The sequence below is a fragment of the Podarcis muralis genome, chromosome 6 (assembly GCF_964188315.1).
Source record: "Podarcis muralis chromosome 6, rPodMur119.hap1.1, whole genome shotgun sequence".
Taxonomy (NCBI): domain Eukaryota; kingdom Metazoa; phylum Chordata; class Lepidosauria; order Squamata; family Lacertidae; genus Podarcis; species Podarcis muralis.
The window spans coordinates 6080466-6099764 of NC_135660.1; the positions used below are offsets into that span (position 1 = coordinate 6080466).

At 43.5% G+C, this 19299-nt stretch overlaps 1 protein-coding gene across 1 annotated transcript; it reads left to right on the forward strand.

Annotated features, from left to right (window-relative positions):
• The first annotated feature begins 2859 nt into the window (after positions 1–2859).
• LOC114598089 (cytochrome P450 2J2-like) lies at positions 2860–18629 on the forward strand. The gene is made up of 9 exons (XM_077930439.1): positions 2860–3027; positions 5164–5326; positions 6661–6810; positions 8646–8806; positions 10284–10460; positions 12902–13043; positions 13600–13787; positions 14756–14897; positions 18199–18629. Exons 1-9 carry the CDS (start codon positions 2860–2862, stop codon positions 18393–18395), a joined length of 1488 nt encoding a protein of 495 aa, XP_077786565.1. The 3' UTR covers positions 18396–18629.
• Positions 18630–19299: the final 670 nt, after the last annotated feature.

Genomic DNA, 19299 nt, shown 5'->3' on the forward strand with positions numbered 1-19299 from the left:
TTGGGTCCAGATACTTAAAGGGCTGAGGATTGTATCTATGTTAACTGATAAAATAATATGTTTAATACAAGAAGGAGAAGATTTAAAGATGTTAATGTTTAATTTAAAGGGTATTAAAATTGGGATTTGGGAAACCGTAATAAGGATATGCAATGAAATTCAACTAAGGGGAAACAAGGAAGTCGTTTTACAAAGTAAATAACTTATTTTCAATAAGGTTATGATTTATGTTTGTTATGTTTTGTTTGTTTTATGTTTTTGTTTGTCATTGATATTGTAAAAACTAATAAATTTTTTGTAAAGAAAACAACAACCAGTCACGGAGTCCCCCAAAGAATCCAAGTTTGTTTGGAGACCCCCTAGTCTTCTCCTAGAGATATAATCCCCAGAGTCCTCTTTAAACAGACTAGAATGGCTTCCCTGAGCAGGTCACCATTTGCAGTTTCAGCCTTTGCCTAGAAGAAAGTCACGAAGTCCTAGCAATTCTGCCAGTCTCTGCTTCCTCCCCCTGCATTTCTGATATAAGGGGTATAAGGGATATAAGAAGTGCTGAAAAATACTGATTTCTTTTTTTAAAAACCCCACAACCAATTCTAACAATTGTAGATGGCATGTGCCATCATAAAATATGCATTTAGTTGTGTGTGTGACAAGGTGTGTGTGTGGGGGGGAAGCATCTTTCCAAAAACTATTAATTGGCAGGATTAATAGAGGACACCTGATCAGTGATCCACTCGGATTCACAGGCACCAGAGCTGCTGCTTCTGGGACAAAATGCTAATAACAGAAGTTCGCCTGGTGCCTTCATTATACACCTTTAGGCGCCAAGCAAAAACATTCCTTTTTAACCAGGCCTTTGGTTGATTTGATTGACATCTTATGTCCTTTTAAAATGTGGTTTTATTTTTTTTTGGGGGGGAGGGTTATTGGTTTTGTGGTTTTATACTTTGATTTTGCTCTATGAACCGCTCTTAAACCTCCGGGTATAGCGTGGTATATAACTTAATTAATTAATTAATTAAGTAAAAAAATAAAAGGCAGTGGACCAAAACAAAGAAAGCCCCCTTCCCCAAATGCCTGGCCACGTGTTTCATCTTACAAACAAAACAAAACAAAACAACAAACCAAACCAAACCAAACCAAACAAAACACACTCATTACTCAAACTCAGTGGTGGGACCCTGCTCTTTCTCTCTCTGCCCTTTGAAAAGGTTGCTGCTCCACTATTGGCTATCCTGGAGCATCAATCAGCCAGCTATGAAGGGGAGGGTGGCCTCAACTTCCTAAGTACCTACCATGTTTAGTTGTGCATGAGACAAGCAAGTTGGAGTGAGCGCCCAAATGCCCACCTGGCCAACCCCTAGCTATGGTTCTGCCAGCAGGGCTCTTATGGCCCCATTAAAAAGTTTTGGAAATAGGAAGGTAGCAGGCAAAATGAAAACATTAAAATAAAATAAAAACACTGAAATGAAAACATTAAAAAGTTTTGGAAATAGGAAGGAAATAGGAAGCATGCAAAAATAGGAAGGTAGCCTGCAAAACGAAATAACAACACAGCACTTAAAGGATCATGACATGCTGCTGAACCCCTGTTTCGTATTGCTCAACAGTGGATGGAAACAGGTAGGACAGTTTAGCTATAAAGATAATATCGTTAGTCTGTTACTTGCAGCAAAACTGTAGGTGGCTCAGAGTTGGAAGAAAACTCAGGCAAATACTTGAGTCGTAACTCAGTGTTTGGATATATACCAGCAATTCCAAAATTAGCAAATGCTGCATGTGACTCGAGGCACTTCCAAAACAGGAAATTCATAGGGTCCCTTTCCTTGGTTAATCAAATGGCAAAACTGGATACATGTCAAACGATATATATGTTGCGATAAGGGATGAGGATGTTTCAGAAAGATGTATATGCTAGGGTGAAGCATGCATATGTTAGTCAAAGTAACATACAGCGTGTGCAAAATTGCATGCAAAAAATATGCATATTAGGCAAAAATGACAAAGATGTAGTATATTGGGAGAAATTTGCAGGAAAGTGCTGGTGAATTTTCATGAGGATTTAATTTTTTTCAAGAAAGAACAGAGGCAGAAATCTGGGGGACTGAACTGAAGAATGGAAAAATGAGAAAATGAAATGGATAATTTGCTCATCTTTCTGACAGCATGTTTATGCTGGGATAAACTTGCCTGAGCTATAGAACTATTGGAGACAGGGAAGTAGATAGGAGGAGAAAAACCCCAGAAATTGTTTTGGTTCTTTATATTGAAGTTAATCTAATAAATGTTGCAGAAACAACAACAATAATAATAACAAAAAACGCAAGACCTAGTTTAATATGGGACAAGCAGCTCACCCCACTTAAGAGTTAGTTAAATACAACCCTGATATCCCAGTTTTCTGTTTACAAGAAGAGGCGCAAAAACAAAATTCGTATAAAATGAACAAATACTATAAAAATAACTATTGCCGTAACAGAATTCGTAACAGAACAGTAGAGGAAAGGAGGCTAGCAAGAATCACTAGAAAACAAAACCAAGACCCAAAGGCTGTCACAGGACAGAAACATTTGATTCACTGCAATGGAAACCCAGACTATAATATAATAGGGATAAAACAATTAGCCATCTTGATAACAGTTACAGTCATGAGGGTGTGCTATAAATAGATAATTATAATAAGTGCTAGTTAGTTAGAGAGTCAGATGAGTCCACTTTGTCTTTAAAAAGTGGAGTACATAAATAGGTGCTAGCCGGGAAAATGAGAGAGGTGGCAATGTCTCTGATGAACGCAAAATGCCCTCAGAAAAAGGGGATTCCTCTCACTCGTCTCTGCCTGGAATAAAGGAAGACCGGACCATGGGGCGAGCATCGGAATCTCTGATTACTCTGGTTCCGCGTAAGATTCTGCGCTTGATGAAACTGCCCTGGTCCCGCAAGCGCTACCCTCCTGGACCCCTTCGACTTCCCATCGTCGGAGGCATGTGGCGGTTTGGGGTCATGCTCTCCCTGGATACTTTAATGAAGGTACTTCTTTCAAAATACTTCGTCAGCTGAAAAACAGGAAGAGCGAAAAGGCATTGCAAATTATTTACTTTATTTGACAACTGTGGATAATGATTCACCTGTGAAATCTAGGGCTTGAGCGTCTTGGCAGATTTTTCTGCCTGCTGTGGCAATTGCAATGTGCTGTGTTAGGTGCTGCATTGTTTAAATTGTTTTTGGTGTTGTTGCTTCTTTCATTTCTTACATATTGAATTTTAATGTAATTCCATAAGATTAAAATTGTAATGCAAAAAAATGCACAGTGTAAGAAATAAAAGAAGGAATACAAATACAATAAGAAATCAAAATGAATATTCAAATCCACAGACATGCTGTGGAGCATATTAATGCAGTTTGTGGTGGCCATGGAGCATATCTGGGAACGCTTGATCTATGGGCCTTTTAAGAATTTTTGTGCAGAAGAAATCCTTGAAGCAATATATTTTTGGTATTCTCTCCAACAAAACTACTGATCATATTAAAGGTTAGTGTGTATCCTATCAGAAATTTAGTTACGCAGTTCTCAATCCAATTAGTTTTTCAGGGTTTTTTCCAGTAATTCCAGCCAATTAGTCAAGAATTCTCTTCTGCTTGGTCACATTGCCAATGAAAATTATCTTTCTTTTTTTATAAAAATTAACCGATTGTGAAATAACTGGGTGAATGGCCATATTCATTATCTCATATAAAAGTTTGTGATATTCTACCCATTGATGGATGTGGAAACAAATAAAGAGACCACAGTGGAACAAATAGCAGATCACCAACCTTTTGCCTTTGAGAGAGAGACCTGACTCTTTGGGAGTAGGTGAGATTCTTGTGGTTGAAGGGAAGCCTGTCTGAGCAGGTACAAAAAAGTTATTTAAGGCCATGTGCTAACTGCAGAAATACCTTTTATCATCTTAAGTTGATATGTCACCTTCTTAGAAAGCTACTGTCTCAAGGCAGAAATCTATAGTGTTCTGTCCTCAAAGAGTGACAACCACAATGTGCTTTATGTGAGACTGCAGCTAGACTGGTGACTGGCAGTGGCCGCCGACACCATATAACACCAGTCCTGAAAGATCTTCATTGGCTCCCAGTACGTTTCCGAGCGCATTTCAAAGTGTTGGTGCTGACCTTTAAAGCCCTAAACAGCCCTGTATCCCTGAAGGAGCATCTCCACCCCCATCATCCAGCCTGGACACTGAGGTCCAGTGCCGAGGGCCTTCTGGTGGTTCCCTCACTGCGAGAAGTGAGGTTACAGGGAACCAGGCAGAGGGCCTTCTCGGTAGTGGCACCCACTCTGTGGAACGCCCTCCCACCAGATGTCAAGGCAATAAACAACTATTTTACTTTTCAGAAGACAACTGAAGGCGGCCCTGTTTAGGGAAGTTTTTAATGTCTGATGCTGTATTTTTTTTAATATTCGGTTGGAAGCTGCCCAGAGTGGCTGGGTAAACTCAGCCAGATGGGCGGGGTATAAATAATAAATTATTATTATTATTATTATTATTATTATTATTATTATTATTATTATTATTATTATTTCAAAAGCTTCAGCTAACCCTGCAGCACCCCCCCCCAAAGTATGGCTTCTTATATATCCAAAAATGGCACCACCCATGAACCGGACAGTGGTTCTGCGGCTCAAGAAAATCCTTGGGTTTGCAGAAGTGCACAACAAACCCTTTAGAAAATGCATTAGGCTTTTTTGGGGACACAGCCTGCTAGTGGGAGGAGGTGGAAAACCAGTTAGGAGGTGGAATGTTATGAAGCACCCTGATAGTGGTCCTGGCTGACTGGCTCGAGCCCTGAATTGCGAGTGACACTTGCCCAGCCCAGATGGCTTACACTGCAAAACTGAAACCACAAAAGATTCATAAGAAACACAACCTGCAGCCGGCATAGTAGATCATGTTCTGTCCATTCCCGGTAACATCCAGCCGGGTGGCCTTACATTATAAGTTCTAAGACTTCCCTGGGCTGCAGCATTCATCTCTCTCACACACCTTACGGCTCCAACATTTCCTGAGGGATGATTCAAATCAAAATGCCCCTTCGAGCCAGTTCTTGAAGCTTCCAAAATATCCTGAATATAACTAATCTCTTCTCTCTCTCTTTTTATCTGAATGGCAGTTGGCAAAGCAATATGGGAACATTTGCACGGTATGGATTGGGCCTATACCTGCAGTCATACTGTCCGGCTACAAAGCAGTCAAGGAAGGCCTAATCAACCATTCGGATGATTTTGCTGACCGCCCAGAAACTCCTTTCCTTAAAAGTGCAGCAAAAAATAGGGGTAAGTTCTTGGTTTGAGTAGGAGGATTTACTAGCCTTTTCTTCAGTGAAGGAAACAAAGGACCCTTCCATATGGGACGTACCATTTCCCCATGGGCGTCTTCTTCTGCAACATGTCATTGATGCAAGAATAGTGGTGGATTTATACTGGACAATCCACACCGCTTTATTAGTTGTTCTGCTTTCCCAGTGTTACTGCATTATCCAACGAAAGCTGGACAACCCTCCACCCGGAACATTTGCGGAATGGAAAGTTACAGGATTTCAGCAGGAAGTAACAGGACATGCACTGATGGGAAAGGGAGCAGCTTGGGCCCCTCTAAACATCCTTTCTTTGTGCATGGTTTCTGCTCTTGATGCTTTTGGAGTGGCCACAAAGAAGCTCTTCTTTCAGTGTTGTTTGTACCTGCAAAGTTTTGGGGCAGTGACTCATTCCCAGTCTGTGCATATTGATTAAAGAGCCGCAGTTCCATAATGGAACTGTTAAAAAAGGTAAAGGTAAAGGTACCCCTGCCCGTACGGGCCAGTCTTGACAGACTCTAGGGTTGTGCGCCCATCTCACTCAAGAGGCCGGGGGCCAGCGCTGTCCGGAGACACTTCCGGGTCACGTGGCCAGCGTGACATCGCTGCTCTGGCAAGCCAGAGCCGCACACGGAAACGCCGTTTACCTTCCCGCTAGTAAGCGGTCCCTATTTATCTACTTGCACCCGGGGGTGCTTTCGAACTGCTAGGTTGGCAGGCGCTGGGACCGAGCAATGGGAGCACACCCCGCCGCGGGGATTCGAACTGCCGACCTTTCAATCGGCAAGCCCTAGGCGCTGAGGCTTTTACCCACAGCGCCACCCGCGTCTCCCCAATGGAACTGGTACTGCAGTGTAAAAAAAGAAGAAGCTAGAAGTACTAGCATTGTAACCAGTAAAACTAATGTAAAGAATTCTTTTAACAGTAGTTTTCGCATGCGCTAATTTTCTCTGAATCTTGATGGCCCCAGGTATTCTGCAAACCTTAGGACCCCACTGGGCATGCTGATACCTCCCTGCTGTTGGCCTCACTTTGGCTCCAATCCTGTTGGCACTCAGCGCTTGAGTTTGGTAATAGAGGGAGTGATGATGAAGGTCTTGTTTCTCATATGCATTTTCTGAAACATTCACTGGTGTCCCACATCAGAGATATAACACTCTACAAGGGAAAAATTGATTCTGCACCAGTCTTCCTGTTCTCAGGTTCTTTAATGCCTAGGCATGGACTGCACTGGTGTTTTCTAGGCTGCTGATGTAATAGCTTTTATATGAATTTTGTAAGCAATAATTTCTCACTGGTCTGTGATGGTTTTAGGTATTGTACTTTCAAATGGTCACACCTGGAAGCAGCAGAGACGGTTCAGCGTGGTTACTATGCGGAAGCTGGGGCTGGGGAAGAAAGGCATGGAGCACCAAATAGAAGAGGAGGCCATTGAGCTTGTGGAGATCTTTGCACGTGCAAAGGGTATGTGATAGAAGAAAATGAGGCTAACTCAGGCTGGTTTGTTATCCACCTCTGCCTGAGACAATCTGCGGGTTGGGGCAACTTCCTGGGACTCACAGCAGAAGAGTGGTTCAGTTTTGGAAGCTGAGAGAGAAGAGCTCACTGGCATCCTGTAAACTGGGTAGGGATTGCTTGGGAATACCAATATTTAGCAGCCGCAGTGCAAAGAGTCAGTGCCTAGTTTGCATCCTGCTGGTGTAAAAAATAAATAAATAATAATTGATGGAAAATGATGGCTTGCAGAGGTGACAGGACTTGCTGTTGTTTGAGACCATTATATTGTCTGTGAATTGTGCAATTGTCTCACCCTGATTTTATTGAGTAGGCAAAGTGTGTTAATTTTTAAACTAAGGAACTTTCTTAATGGTTATAATGACAATGGCCAGGGAAGGCTGCAATTAGCACAGTAAATTCAAAATGTTTAACTGAGTGTTAATTTAGTTTATAATGAAAGGAAGTTGAAATTAATGAACAGGGTTGGGCTTGGGTCACTATGCAATATATTCTCAGGCTCTGGCAATAATTTGCAGTTGACAGCAACTAATCAGAGTGATGCATACAATGAACTTTCGGCTGGATCCAGGAGTGACTTGTATGAGCAGAAAGGCGCTTGTACTTGAGCTTGGTGCTCTCACCCCCAGATTCTGCAGATTCTCCCTGCTGCTGCAACCTGGTTGTACTCCATTACTCACCATTAAGGGGAGTTCCCTGATCCTGAAGAGCAAATTGTTGAGAAAGCAAGAAATGCACTGGAGTGTGTGTGTGTGTGTGTGGAGTGAACTGGCAGTAAATCACACAGTGCAATTTGGAGTTAGCTCTTTATTAGCAAAAACATGATCTGCATGGACTTGACGGAGTGTCAGGTTTAATGAGCACAGCTACCCATCCCCGGCAGATCTTGTCTGCATGGAGCAGTTCCTGAGACTGAAGGTCCCTGCATTCCCACTGCTGCCTAAGTCCACTCCTCTCCAGGGTTTCCCCCCAAGCAATCGGAGACTATGCCTACATGCAGCCAATCTCTCCTCTGCCCTTTTCATGCCTCTTCTGGTTCTGGGAGAGCAGGGGGGAGGGGCAGACACCAGTGACTCTTCACCAGCCTGACTCATCTCTGTCTCTTGGCCTCTTTCTTCCCACCCTCCTGCTTCAGCTTCTGCCTCTGATTCTGGACTTCTCTGTGCCACAGACTCTACCAGCTCACTAAGCCCAGTTATCTCCTCATTCTTCTGTCCCATTCTTCTGTAAAATGGATGCCTAATTGATTCCAATTTGGAAACAAACAAACAAACAAACAAACAAACAAACAAGAACATATATTGGAATAACAATGGAGATAAGGAGCAAGAAAGACTGATTTTGAAAAGCTGTTAACCAATCACAATTTCTCCTTTTGCATAGCAAAAGAATAATCAGTGTGTTTGTGTATGTGTGTGTGTGTGTGTGTGTGTGTATGTATGTGTGTGTGTGTATATGTAGGTGTGTGTGTGTGTGTGTGTGTGTGTGTATATATATATATATATACACCCGAGGACACCAAAACCTGCATATATATATATATATATATATATATATATATATATATATATATCAGTATTTTTTGCACCATAACACTCACTTTTTTCCTCCTAGAAAGTAAGGGGAAATGTCTGTGCATGTTATGGAGGGAATGCCTACAGGTGGCATGCCTACGGATTTTCCTCCTCTAAAAACTACGTGCGTGTTATGGTCGGGTGCGTGTTATAGAGTGAACACGCACGGGTATATATGAGCATTGGATCTCATTAAGATTTCATCTGCAGGGCAGCCATTTGACCCATCCTTACACATCATCAATTCAGTCTGCAACGTGATATGCGCCGTGTCCTTTGGATACCGATTTTCTGTTGAAGATAAAGAATTCCTGAGGCTGATGGAAGCCATTCGGATTAGCTTACAGTTTGGAGGCAGCTTCTTTCATGGCGTGAGTAGGTTGAAGCTTAGGCTTGGTGGTGGGCGGGTGGAGGAGAGCATGAGATGGGAGGCCCGTGAGCTGTGGTTGCCTACAGTAGACATCAGTTCAAACTGGGATAGCCAGCAATGTCAACTCCAGATGCTGTGGACTACCACTCCCATCGGCCCCAGGCAGCATGGCCAATGATCAGGAATGATGGGAGCTGTAGTCCAAATCATCTGGGCAACAGCACATGGGTTACCCCTGCTGCAAGGGATATGTCAGTATACACCAGGGGGCAGCAAACTTTTTCAGCAGGGGGCCAGTCCACTGTCCGTCAGACCTTGTGGTGGGCCGGACTATATTTTTGGGGGGGAAATGAATGAATTCCTATGCACCACAAATAACCCAGAGATGCATTTTAAATAAAACGACACATTCTCCTCATGTAAAAACACCAGGCAGGCCCCACAAATAACCCAGAGATGCATTTTAAATAAAAGCACACATTCTACTCATGTAAAAACACACTGATTCCTGGACCGTCTGTGTGCCGGATTTAGAAGGCAATTGGGCTGGATCCGGCCCCCTGACCTTAGTTTGCCTACCCATGGTATACTCTCTCTCTCTCTCTTTAAAAAATATATGTTTATTGAGTTTTCAAAAGCAGCAACCTGCAAACAAGAAAAACAAAATGGGAGCAAAGGACAAGAACTGTGTGGAGCACATTATTGCAGTCAGAATAAAACAAATAAAGGTTCAGTACACTCTTGCAAATGCCATAATAAAATAGATTCCACGAAGGGACATTTTGGAAGGAAGTGGCACATATTGATAAGGAAGCCTCACCACACAGACATGGTCAGAGGCATCAAATACTTCTGAAGACCAGTTGCTAGAAACCACAGGAGCTCTTGTGCTCAAATTAGTTGGCCACTGTGAGAACAGGATGCTGGACTAGATGCGACCTGATCATGGATTCATAGAACTGTAGAGCTGGAAGGGATCATGGGGGTCATCTAGTCCAACCCCCTGAAATGCAGGAATCTTTTGCCCAATGTGGGGCTTGAATCCCATGACCCGGAGATTAAGCGTGTCATGCTGTACCATATGAACCATTCCAGATACAGCAGGTTCTTCTTTATGCTCCAATATATACATCTTTGCAAAGCAAATTTTACACTGTTTTCACTAATATATACACTTCTTATGTGCCCTTTACCCTAGCATATGCATTTTTACACATTGCTTGCCTGGAGAGCTGCACTATAAAGATCAGAGGAGTGCAGATTTCAAAGTGTGGCTCTGTTCCTGTTCCTGTATTGTTCCAGAAAGTTCAGGCCAGAAAGTTCACTTATAAATGTGAACAATACTGAATTTCTCCTCCATCTCACCCTTCAGACACTCAGGGTGAAATTTCTAGCCCTAAAGAACAAGCCAAAGCACGAGGTTGGAGTTGACTTGTGGGTTGTGTTGCTTATAGGATGTGCCTTTTCTTTCCTTGTAGCTCTACGAAATTCTCCCGTCTGTCATGAAATTTCTCCCGGGGCCTCACAAGACCGCATTGTCCTCCATGGAGATGGTCTTTTCATTTGCGAAGAACGAGATAGCAAAGCACAAGGAAGACCAGACCGTGCATGAACCAATAGACTTCATTGATTTCTATCTATCTCAGATGGAGAGGGTAAGGAACTGCTTTGTGGGTGAATGCTTCTTCTTCAAGGAATCGTTGCATTCCCTGTTACGATCGAACAATAACATCTGTGGGACCGCTGGGAATCCCCCCTGCCCTTATTAGTCAGCCGCCATGCAGTGAAATGGTTGGGGAAAGTAGATCTTTTCATATCCTTGACAGTCTAGGACAGGCTTCCTCAACCTCGACCCTCCAGATGTTTTGAGACTACAATTCCCATCATCCTTACCTTACCTTACCTTTCTCGTCCTGATCTGGCCACAGTGATCCATGCGACGGTCACCTCCAGGCTTGATTATTGTAACTCGCTCTGCACGGGGCTTCCCTTGAAGCCGACCCTGAAACTCCAGCGGGAGCAGAATGCTGCGGGGAGGCTCCTTATGGGGTCCTTGCCGCGGGGTCACATTCACCCGGTGCTTTACCAACTGAACTGGCTCCCGGTGGAGTACAGGGTCAGGTTTAAGGTGCTGGTTTTGACCTTTAAAGCCCTAAGCGGCCGAGGACCCACGTACCTATGGGACCGCCTCTCCTGGTGTGCCCCGCGGAGGACCTTAAGGTCCACAAATGAGAACATTTTGGAGGTCCCAAGTCGCAAGGTGGTTAGGTTGGTCTCAACTAGGGCCAGGGTCTTTTCAGTACTGGCCCTGACTTGGTGGAACGCTCTGTCACAAGAGACTAGGGCCCTGTGGGACTTGACATCTTTCCACAGGGCCTGCAAGACAGAGCTGTTCCGCCTGGCCTTTGGTTTGGACTCAGTCTGACCCTTATGTTTCCCTCCCCTTACGGTTTTGATCTATGGGATCCTTTTAAAATGAGGCTGCATTTTAAATTGCATTTTAACCTGTATTTTAAATTGTTTTTTCCCCCTATTATGATTTTACTGTAATTCTACTGGTGTTATCCGCCCTGAGCCTGGCTCTGGCTGGGGAGGGCGAGGTATTAATAATAATAATAATAATAATAATAATAATCATCATCATCATCATCATCATCATCATCATCCCTGACCTACAATTCCTGCTAGCTAGGGATCATGGGAGTTGTAGGCCAAAAACACCTGGAGGGCCGAGGTTGAGGAAGTCTGGTATAGGAACATAATAAGAGCTGCTGGGTCAGGCCAATGGCCCGTCTAGTCCAACATCCTGCTTTCACAGTGGCCAACAGGATGCCTGTGGAAACTAGCAAGCAGGATTCAAGCACAAGAGAAACTCTCCCCTCCTGTGATTTCCAGCAACTAGGATTCAGAAGCGTTGCTGCCTCCGACCAGGGAGGAACAGCATAGACATCCTGGCTAGCAGCTGTTCATAAAAAGGTAAAGGGACCCCTGACCGTTAGGTCCAGTCATGACCGACTCTGGAGTTGCAGCGCTCATCTCGCTTTATTGGCCGAGGGAGCCAGCGTACAGCTTCCAGGTCATGTGGCCAGCATGACTAAGCTGCTTCTGGAGAACCAGAGCAGCGCACAGAAATGCCGTTTACCTTCCCGCCGGAGTGGTACCTATTTATCTACTTGCACTTTGATGTGCTTTCGAACTGCTAGGTTGGCAGGAGCTGGGACCGAGCAACAGGAGCTCACCCCGTCACAGGGATTCAAACTGCCGACCTTCTGATTGGCAAGGCCTAGGCTCTGTGGTTTAACCCACAGCGCCACCCGTGTCCCTTAGCTGTTCATAGTGCTCTTTTAAAGCCATCTAGGTTAGTAGCAATTGCTCTCTCTCATGGGAGGGAGTGCCATAGCTTACCTATGTGCAGCGACTGGAAGGCCACCTGCCATGCATGATCTCGTTGAGATTCCTGCATTGCAGGGGGTTGGACTAGATTCTCACAATAAGAATGGGGTTTTCCTTCCTTCCAGACTGTCATTGTTGTTTTTTTTGGATGGGATTCAATCGCAAACAAGCAAATTTAGGGTGCACAATTATAGAGGATTGTTGGAGGTTTTGAACAATGATCTACTCCCCCCCCCCCCAAGATACGGAAAGTGACAGGGAATTGCATTTGGAAGTGCGGGGTAACAATTCCTTGGATGCAACAGCATCTAACCTCCTCACAAACAAATCAGGATGAATGCTCAAGGAGGAGGTCATCTGGAAACTGATGGAGGTAAGTCTTAGTTGATTAACTGTATGCACTTATGTTGATTAATCAATAAAATTTACGTACGTAAATGCAAAAAAACAATAGTTTTGAAGCAAAAAGTATACTTTTCTGATTTAGCACATCTGTGTCACAGCAGGCATAATCTCAGGAAAGGCACCCCCTCATTTAAAGAGGCACTTCGCTGCCTGCAATTTTTATTAATACTTGTATATTATATGGAAGGCCCATTTTCCAGGGCTTATACTGGTGTAAGATCCACTGGTCTTAGCTTAGCCGACTGGGGCCTGTGAGTCACTGTGAACTGAATCTAACCTCCGCTATTGCTTACAACAGAACAAGGATGACCCCTACTCTACCTACAATGAGGACAACCTGGCTCAGTGTATTTTTGACCTCTTTATCGCTGGAACAGAGACAACTGCTACCTCTCTGCAATGGGCGCTGCTCCTCATGGCGACACATCCAGATATTCAAGGTGAGAAGGAACTGTGCAATGGCAGCAAGAGGCCATTTTGACCTCTTGATCCTGGACCTGAATTTCTCTCAGGTTGGCCCCCATCCAGCCCATTACTACTTCCAGACAAACACCTTCAAAGCCTCTCTTGATTCAGATGGAATGGAGATACAGAGCTGTGTGTCACCAGCATACTGACGGCACCATGCTCCAGATCTCTGGAAGATCCCTGCAGATCTTGCTGCTATTAATACTTGTATATTATATGGAAGGCCCATTTTCCAGGGCTTATACTGGTGTAAGATCCACTGGTCTTAGCTTAGCCGACTGGGGCCTGTGAGTCACTGTGAACTGAATCTAACCTCCGCTATTGTTTACAACAGAACAAGGATGACCCCTACTCTACCTACAATGAGGACAACCTGGCCCTCTGAAAATCATTATTTAGGTTTTCCACCCCAGCAGGTCTAGGTGGAATACTTTCCTGTGGAACAAATACCCCTTAATGATTGCTCAACTTGTTTATTTTGAGATGCTTCATCTGAAACAAAACTTAATTCTCTACCATTTTCCTCAGAGAAAGTCTACCAGGAGATGGAAGATGTTTTCGGTTCGTCTCACTCAATCCGCTATCAAGATCGGAAGAAGCTGCCCTACACCAATGCTGTGATTCACGAGATCCAGCGTTCAAGATATATTTTGTTATTTGGGGTTCCAAGGCAAACCGTGAAGGACGTGAACTTGCACGGTTTTCACATTCCAAAGGTACAGACGATTGTAACAGTTGCATTTCTATAGCCCAGGGGGAAGGCAGATTTCCTTGCAGGGCAAATTCTGAAGAAAGTAACTGTAGCTCCTTCCATTTCCAAAAAAGAGAGGGAAGGGGAGTTCATGCAGGGACATCTTGTGCTGTGTCCTCCAGATGTGGTGGACCACAACTCACATTATCCGTGACCCCCATCATTGATCTATGTTGGCAGGGGCTGTTGGGAGTTGTAATCCGCAGCAGGAGCGGTTGGTGAGGAGAGGTGCAGCTGCACACCTAGCCTCCCAGCAGCAGAGTTGCTCCTGCTTCCTGGGAGGAAGAGGGATGAGATGACAGGGGAGACAGCATCTGCGCAGGCACATTGGTGGGAGTGCCCCAGAAACGCACAGGATCGCTTCTGCGGAGCTTCTTCACAATTTGCCTCCTTCCATCAGCACTCAAGACTATTAAATTCATGAAAGTGCAAATCTGAAAATTCATCATTTATTAAAGAAAGAAAATGCAATTCTTCAGTTCCAGGAGAATGAAGCTTGTATGTAAAGATTAGTGGATATAATAATAATAATAATAATAATAATAATAATAATAATAATGATGTTTGTACCTCGCCCATCTACCTGGGTTTCCCCAGCCACTCTGGGTGGCTCCCAACAGATTAAAAACAGAATAAAACATCTAACATTAAAAACTTCCCTAAACAGGGTTGCCTTCAGATGTCTTCTAAAAGTCAGATAGTTGTTTATTTGCTTGACATCTGGTGGGAGGGCGTTCCACAGGACAGGTGTCACCACCAAGAATGCCCTCTGCCTGGTTCCCTGTAACCTCACTTCTTGCAGTGAGGGAACTGCTAGAAGGCCCTCGGAGGTGGACCTCACTGAGCGATGCGGGTGGAGAATGGGGGAACGGAAGGGCAAAAGTGCAATGTTCTGTTTAGATGCATCCTGAGACAAGTCTTCTTTCCCTGCAGGGGGCTGTGATTGCTCCAGATCTCCGCTCTGTTCTTCTTGATCCTAAGGAATGGGCAACACCTAAAAAGTTCAACCCAAACCATTTTTTGGATGAGGACGGGCAGTTTGTGGACAGAGAAGCATTTCTGCCATTTGGTGCAGGTATGTGCAAGAAGCCCCAACTGTCGCATTCAGCCAACACTTTATTCCATTTTCTTGATGTTTTCTTACCAGATGATTTTCACATTTTGTGTGATCTTCCACACAACATAAATGCCACTTCTGGAGATGTAGTGGAATCTAGTGGAAGTTTAGCGCTCGTTTCAATTTGTTTCCAGAAAGCAACCTGTTCTCAGCTTTGTTAGCATGGAAAATAGAGCCACAAAATTATGCTAGTCCAACATACAGTTCCCTCCCACCATTTTCATTGGTGCATCATGGCAGAATAGAAGCGCACATGCGCCCTAAGGACTAGCATTGGACACAACACAATAAATATAGTTATAATAAGTATTATTATTATTAGTAATAACTAGTATCATTCGTAAAAACAATGGTAAGTATTAAATATTACTATTAGTACTACTAGCTAATGATAGAGATTTTAGCATACAGTTTAAACATGTAAACATGTAATTTTAGTACGTATAATTCTTTTTAAATTACTGGTTTGATTCTTTATATTGCCTTCATTATGAACCTTGTTTTCCGTGTTTGCTTTTGCTGGTATTTTTAATGAACACTTTAGATTGTCTTTTGTAAGCCACTTAGAGGTCTCTAGTTTGAGGAAGCAACTAAAACAACTTTTACTAGGGACTTCCGGGGTGGCGCCATCGGTAATGGCAGATTCCCTCTGATCTGGAGGGACTGGCTCCACGGGAAACAGGTCTGTTCCGCTACGGCGAATAGGGGACCCTTTAAAAAATCACAGGCGGATGAAGCCTGTGACCATGGGACTCGGCGGGCACCCTTTGCGCCCCCCAATCCGTAAAGGAACCCAATTACGGGTTCTGGAGCGAAGAGGGGCAAGTGGCGCGGTGCTGAGAGTCAACTGCTTCTTCCGTGGAGCGAAGCCGCATAGCCGTTGCCGGAGAGTGCTACCTTTTTCCTGGGACAATTTGGCTACAAAAACAACTACCCGTGAGTAGATGAAATTTGGACAATTGGACTTTAAACAACGACAAGTGAGTAGAACGGGAATTTGGACTGAGAAATTCTTTTTAAATTGGCACTGAAGCGGGAAGGTCTAAACAGGAAGTCAGCCTTCCGTTTCTTGTAGATAGTTTAAAGCAAAGACATGGTAAACTAGAGTTCAAAAAATCGTTTGTAAAGGATTAACTTTCATCATTTAAAAGTACTGAACCCCCTTCGGAAGCAGGAGAAGAGGGGGGATTTTTTCTGGATTGTTTAAACCTGCAGAAGAGAGTGTAAAGAAAAGTAATTTTCCACCGTCTTGAACCTGGGAGCGGGGTGTCAGGACAGAAGCTTTTGGGAAGTTCATTGACTACAGACAAATGTCTTTGACAGATAGTTAAAAGAAGAGAAACATAGTGATTCCATTGTTCTCCTTCGCATTTTAAAGGAGCAAATATTGACAAAATATCTGAAAAAGGAAACTTTGTTGTTAGACCTGCCTTTGGAAGAAAAAAAAAAAAAGAGATGGATACAAATTGAAGTTTTCCCCCTAGAGGGAGCTTGTGAAACTGTTACTGAATTTGAACTGGGGAGCCTTGCAGCTGCAAATAGATTAAGATCGTGGGAACAGACTTCTGACCTTGCATAACAATGTACTCAGAGGCTCTGGTGCGTGCTTTTTGCAAGACAAGTGCTTTACTGGAACAGTTACATGAAAAGACGGATTTGACAAGTGCTTTATTGGAACAGCTACATGAGAAGACAGATTTGATGACTGTTGTGATTAGAAATTCTGGACAGGTATCTATATAGAACCCACTCAGGAACCAACTTGTGCTCTGACAGATCAGATGAGGGAGGAGGTAGTTGTTGGACCTCGGGTGGCAGAGATGGAGGGAGCTGTGGCCCAGCAGGAACATGAGTTGTTGGATCTGACAAATGAACTTGGAAAAAGCCAGATTTGGAGAGATAGAGTTGTATTTGGCTTGGAGATGGGGGGCTGGATAGACCCCCCTATGCAGGGATGTTTTGACTTTTCAAGTCTGGCAATGGGCCGTGAGGAGTTTGGGGATGTGGGGGTCCTCAATTTTGGAGGGGGCTTGAAACGTGTCTTTAAAAATCATATGGAGTTCAGTGTGGACTATGGAAAAGGGGCTGATCTGTCGAGAAGGGACAAAAATATTGTTAAGTTGGAGTTTCCACGAGTGAAAGGAGAAGGAGACAAAGTAAAGTACAGGTATAAATATGAAGAAGATCTGCAGAAGGGACATGGAAGAGACTTAAGGGCCTCGGTCATAAGATTACCAGGTTAATGAACTAGATGGATGGGATAGAAAGGACTGACTAAACCCGGGACCAGGAGGAAGAGACGTTGGATGAAGATTGGAAGAAAGTTTTTTTAAAAAATTTTATTTAGGATTGTTCTGGAAAATTAATGAATATTAGAAAAATGTTGGAATGAAATGATTTGGCTTTATCAGAAATGTTAAAAAGAGTTTTGCAAGAATATGTTAAGGTTAGGAGAAATTGGTATGAATAAGACTTAAGTTTTAAATTTTAGGTTTTTTTATGTAATATAGGTTAAAATAGATCAAGGTAATTTAATGACAGGATATTATGAAAAATGGAAAGGATTTGCTGTTATAATTAATAACTAGAATACAAAAAAGGGAGGTGTGAGGAGGTCGATGAAATAAGGTCATGACAGTTAAGGATTTGGGAATATTGGATTTGTTTTTAAATTTTTGTGGTTTATTTTTGTTTTGTGATTTTGATGTGTTATGCGTTTTGCTTTTGTTTTTTGATTTTGACCTTTATCGATTTGTATTGTTTGATTGCTGTTTGTCTTTCTATTGTTTTTATTCCCCCCTCTTTTTCTCTTTATCTCTTTTGTAATTTTAAAATTCTTAATAAATATCATTTGAAAAATAAAAAATAAAACAACTTTTACTAGATTCAGGAATTAGACCTGGCCTCCCGCAAACCCATAACAATACTTAAAAGGGAGATTTAAATAAACACATTACTGAAATAAAATAAGTAACCAGTCCTGATCTCAAGCTGAGCCAGGTCTTGGCAGCCCCTGGAATAAAGCCCACTTTCTCAGTGACATCCCCACACCCCAAAGTTGAAAGGGAGGCATGGGGGACTCAGGAATCGTAGAAAGAGGAGTTGCTGCAGGACGCTTTCATAGGTGGAATGAGGCCCAGAGACCCAGAGTCTTTCCTCAGAGTCAAAGCAAATTGGTGCCCTGGGTAAACACTCTGGAGTATAGGTGGAATAGTAGATAATTCAGTTCCTGCTTTCCTCTTTTTTCATTTTCCTGCAGGTGCTCGGGTGTGTCCAGGGGAGCAGCTGGCAAAGATTGAGCTCTTCATCTTTTTCACCAGCCTGCTGAGAGCATTCAGGTTCCAGCTGCCAAAAGGAGTGAGAGGAGTCCATAGGAAGCCTATTGTAGGGCTGACGGTCCGTCCTCGCCCCTACAAACTCTGCGCTGTTCCCCGCTGCAGCCACATAAACAATTAGGGGGGCTGATCAACTACTGCAATCTCCTCCTTTAATCATTACCCGCCATCCTTACATTTTTTCTTGGCTTGCTCAGTTGAGATTCTCCAATCTGTGATGCCACTGGTTGATAAATGAGTTACCACCAGCCTAGCAAATATTCGTTGTTCCTCCTTCATTCCTTGTGCACAAGTATCCGGGATCGATTTCTTGCAGTTCTCCTGTGTGTTTCAGAGACGGCAAGGGGTTAGCTGAATAAACTATTTGGTCACATCTATGTTCTGTGAGTGTATTATTTGAAAAAGGATGAACTGTTACATGCCACCCGAATTTCTGTGAGCGCTACAAGATTCCAAGGGTTGCAGGCACACTTATCAGAGTCTGTGTTCCCTTTCGGGACAACGAGACACAATAGAAACTGTGGTGTCTTTATGATAGATGGTTTATTTTCATGTATGTACAACCTGAGCCAACGGTGGATAGGTTCCCAGCATTACACACTCCAAGAGGATCTCTTGCTTCTCTCATAGGTGCAGCAGCCAATCTCCTGCTTTCCTATTGGCTGTCATGTTGGATCCCAAGTTGGTAGCACCCATTGGTAGCTTTGCGCCCCCCCCCCCGCCTGCTTGCCAAACTGCTTGCAAAATGCAACTATTTTCCTTTTGCTTATATCACTGCCCACCAGGGACTTCCCCTTCCCTTGTTTGTAGCTGCAAACAGACCCAGAGGGGTTTTCCTTTTGCCCACATCAGGCCAACACCATTCCTGAAACTTAACTCTGCTTTTGTCTCTGCTAACCACCCCCTGAGTAAGCAGATGTTCTTCTCTGGAAGATCTCCAGAACTCATCTCTGTTGTGGCCACCTAGCAGCCTGATGTGCAATTAGAGCTACATCACCAGTTCTAATCATTTATGTCCCTATACA